General features: G+C 48.6%; 1 protein-coding gene across 1 annotated transcript; it reads left to right on the plus strand.

Moving 5' to 3' along the window:
• The first annotated feature begins 84 nt into the window (after window positions 1–84).
• Window positions 85–689, plus strand: LOC109509046 (tyrosine-protein kinase CSK-like). The gene is made up of 2 exons (XM_019858971.1): window positions 85–394; window positions 479–689. Exons 1-2 carry the CDS (start codon window positions 300–302, stop codon window positions 672–674), a joined length of 291 nt encoding a protein of 96 aa, XP_019714530.1. The 5' UTR covers window positions 85–299; the 3' UTR covers window positions 675–689.
• Window positions 690–778: the final 89 nt, after the last annotated feature.

The following is a 778-nucleotide window of genomic DNA, read 5'->3' on the forward strand; positions in this document are numbered from 1 at the left end:
TTCGAAGGCAGGATTAGTGTTTTAAGACCGGGACCTGCTTTCAAATCATGGGTTCAACCTTGGGTTAGCGTTTCAAATGAAGGTTTTCAAGCAAGAGTTTTGATTTCAAACAAGAATAGGGTTCCGAGTTGGCCTTGCCAGCTGGCGGCGTTGTTGTTTTGAAATGGGGGTTTGAAATCAGGAGGTTCTGTTCATTGTTTTCAGTCAAAGTTTTAAGACAGGGTTTCCAAGAAGGATTTTTGAAAGGATCAGGCTCAGCCGAATGCTCAAGATTGTCTCCCTCGGTCTTGTCAGATGTGATGGTGGGCGACTATAGAGGGACCAAAGTGGCGGTGAAGTGTATCAAAAACGACGCCACGGCGCAGGCTTTCATCGCCGAGGCCTCCGTCATGACGTGAGCCGCATCTGGCACACAATCTCAAGCTGGATTGTTGTTCTTTCGAGATGAACCCCGTCATTTGTTTTTATGTGCGCGCAGTCAACTGAGACACAACAACCTGGTGCAGTTGCTGGGAGTGATCGTGGAGGAGAGGGGAAGTCTCTACATCGTCACCGAGTACATGGCCAAGGTCAGTGACACCGCAGGCTCTGCTGGAGGACGCTTTCGTCATGCCTTTGCGCAATTGCCTTTGCGTTGGACTTATTGTCGTTGGTTGCAATGCAATTGCAATTGAACATGGTCATCCCGATTATTGTGGATCGGTGGCGTGGTAGTCGGTACTCCTCACTGGCCGACTGACATTTGGTATCCCGGTGTAAGACTTCCAAAAAAAAAAAA

Source organism: Hippocampus comes, unplaced genomic scaffold, assembly GCF_001891065.2.
Source record: "Hippocampus comes isolate QL1 unplaced genomic scaffold, H_comes_QL1_v1.1 C16741872, whole genome shotgun sequence".
Taxonomy (NCBI): domain Eukaryota; kingdom Metazoa; phylum Chordata; class Actinopteri; order Syngnathiformes; family Syngnathidae; genus Hippocampus; species Hippocampus comes.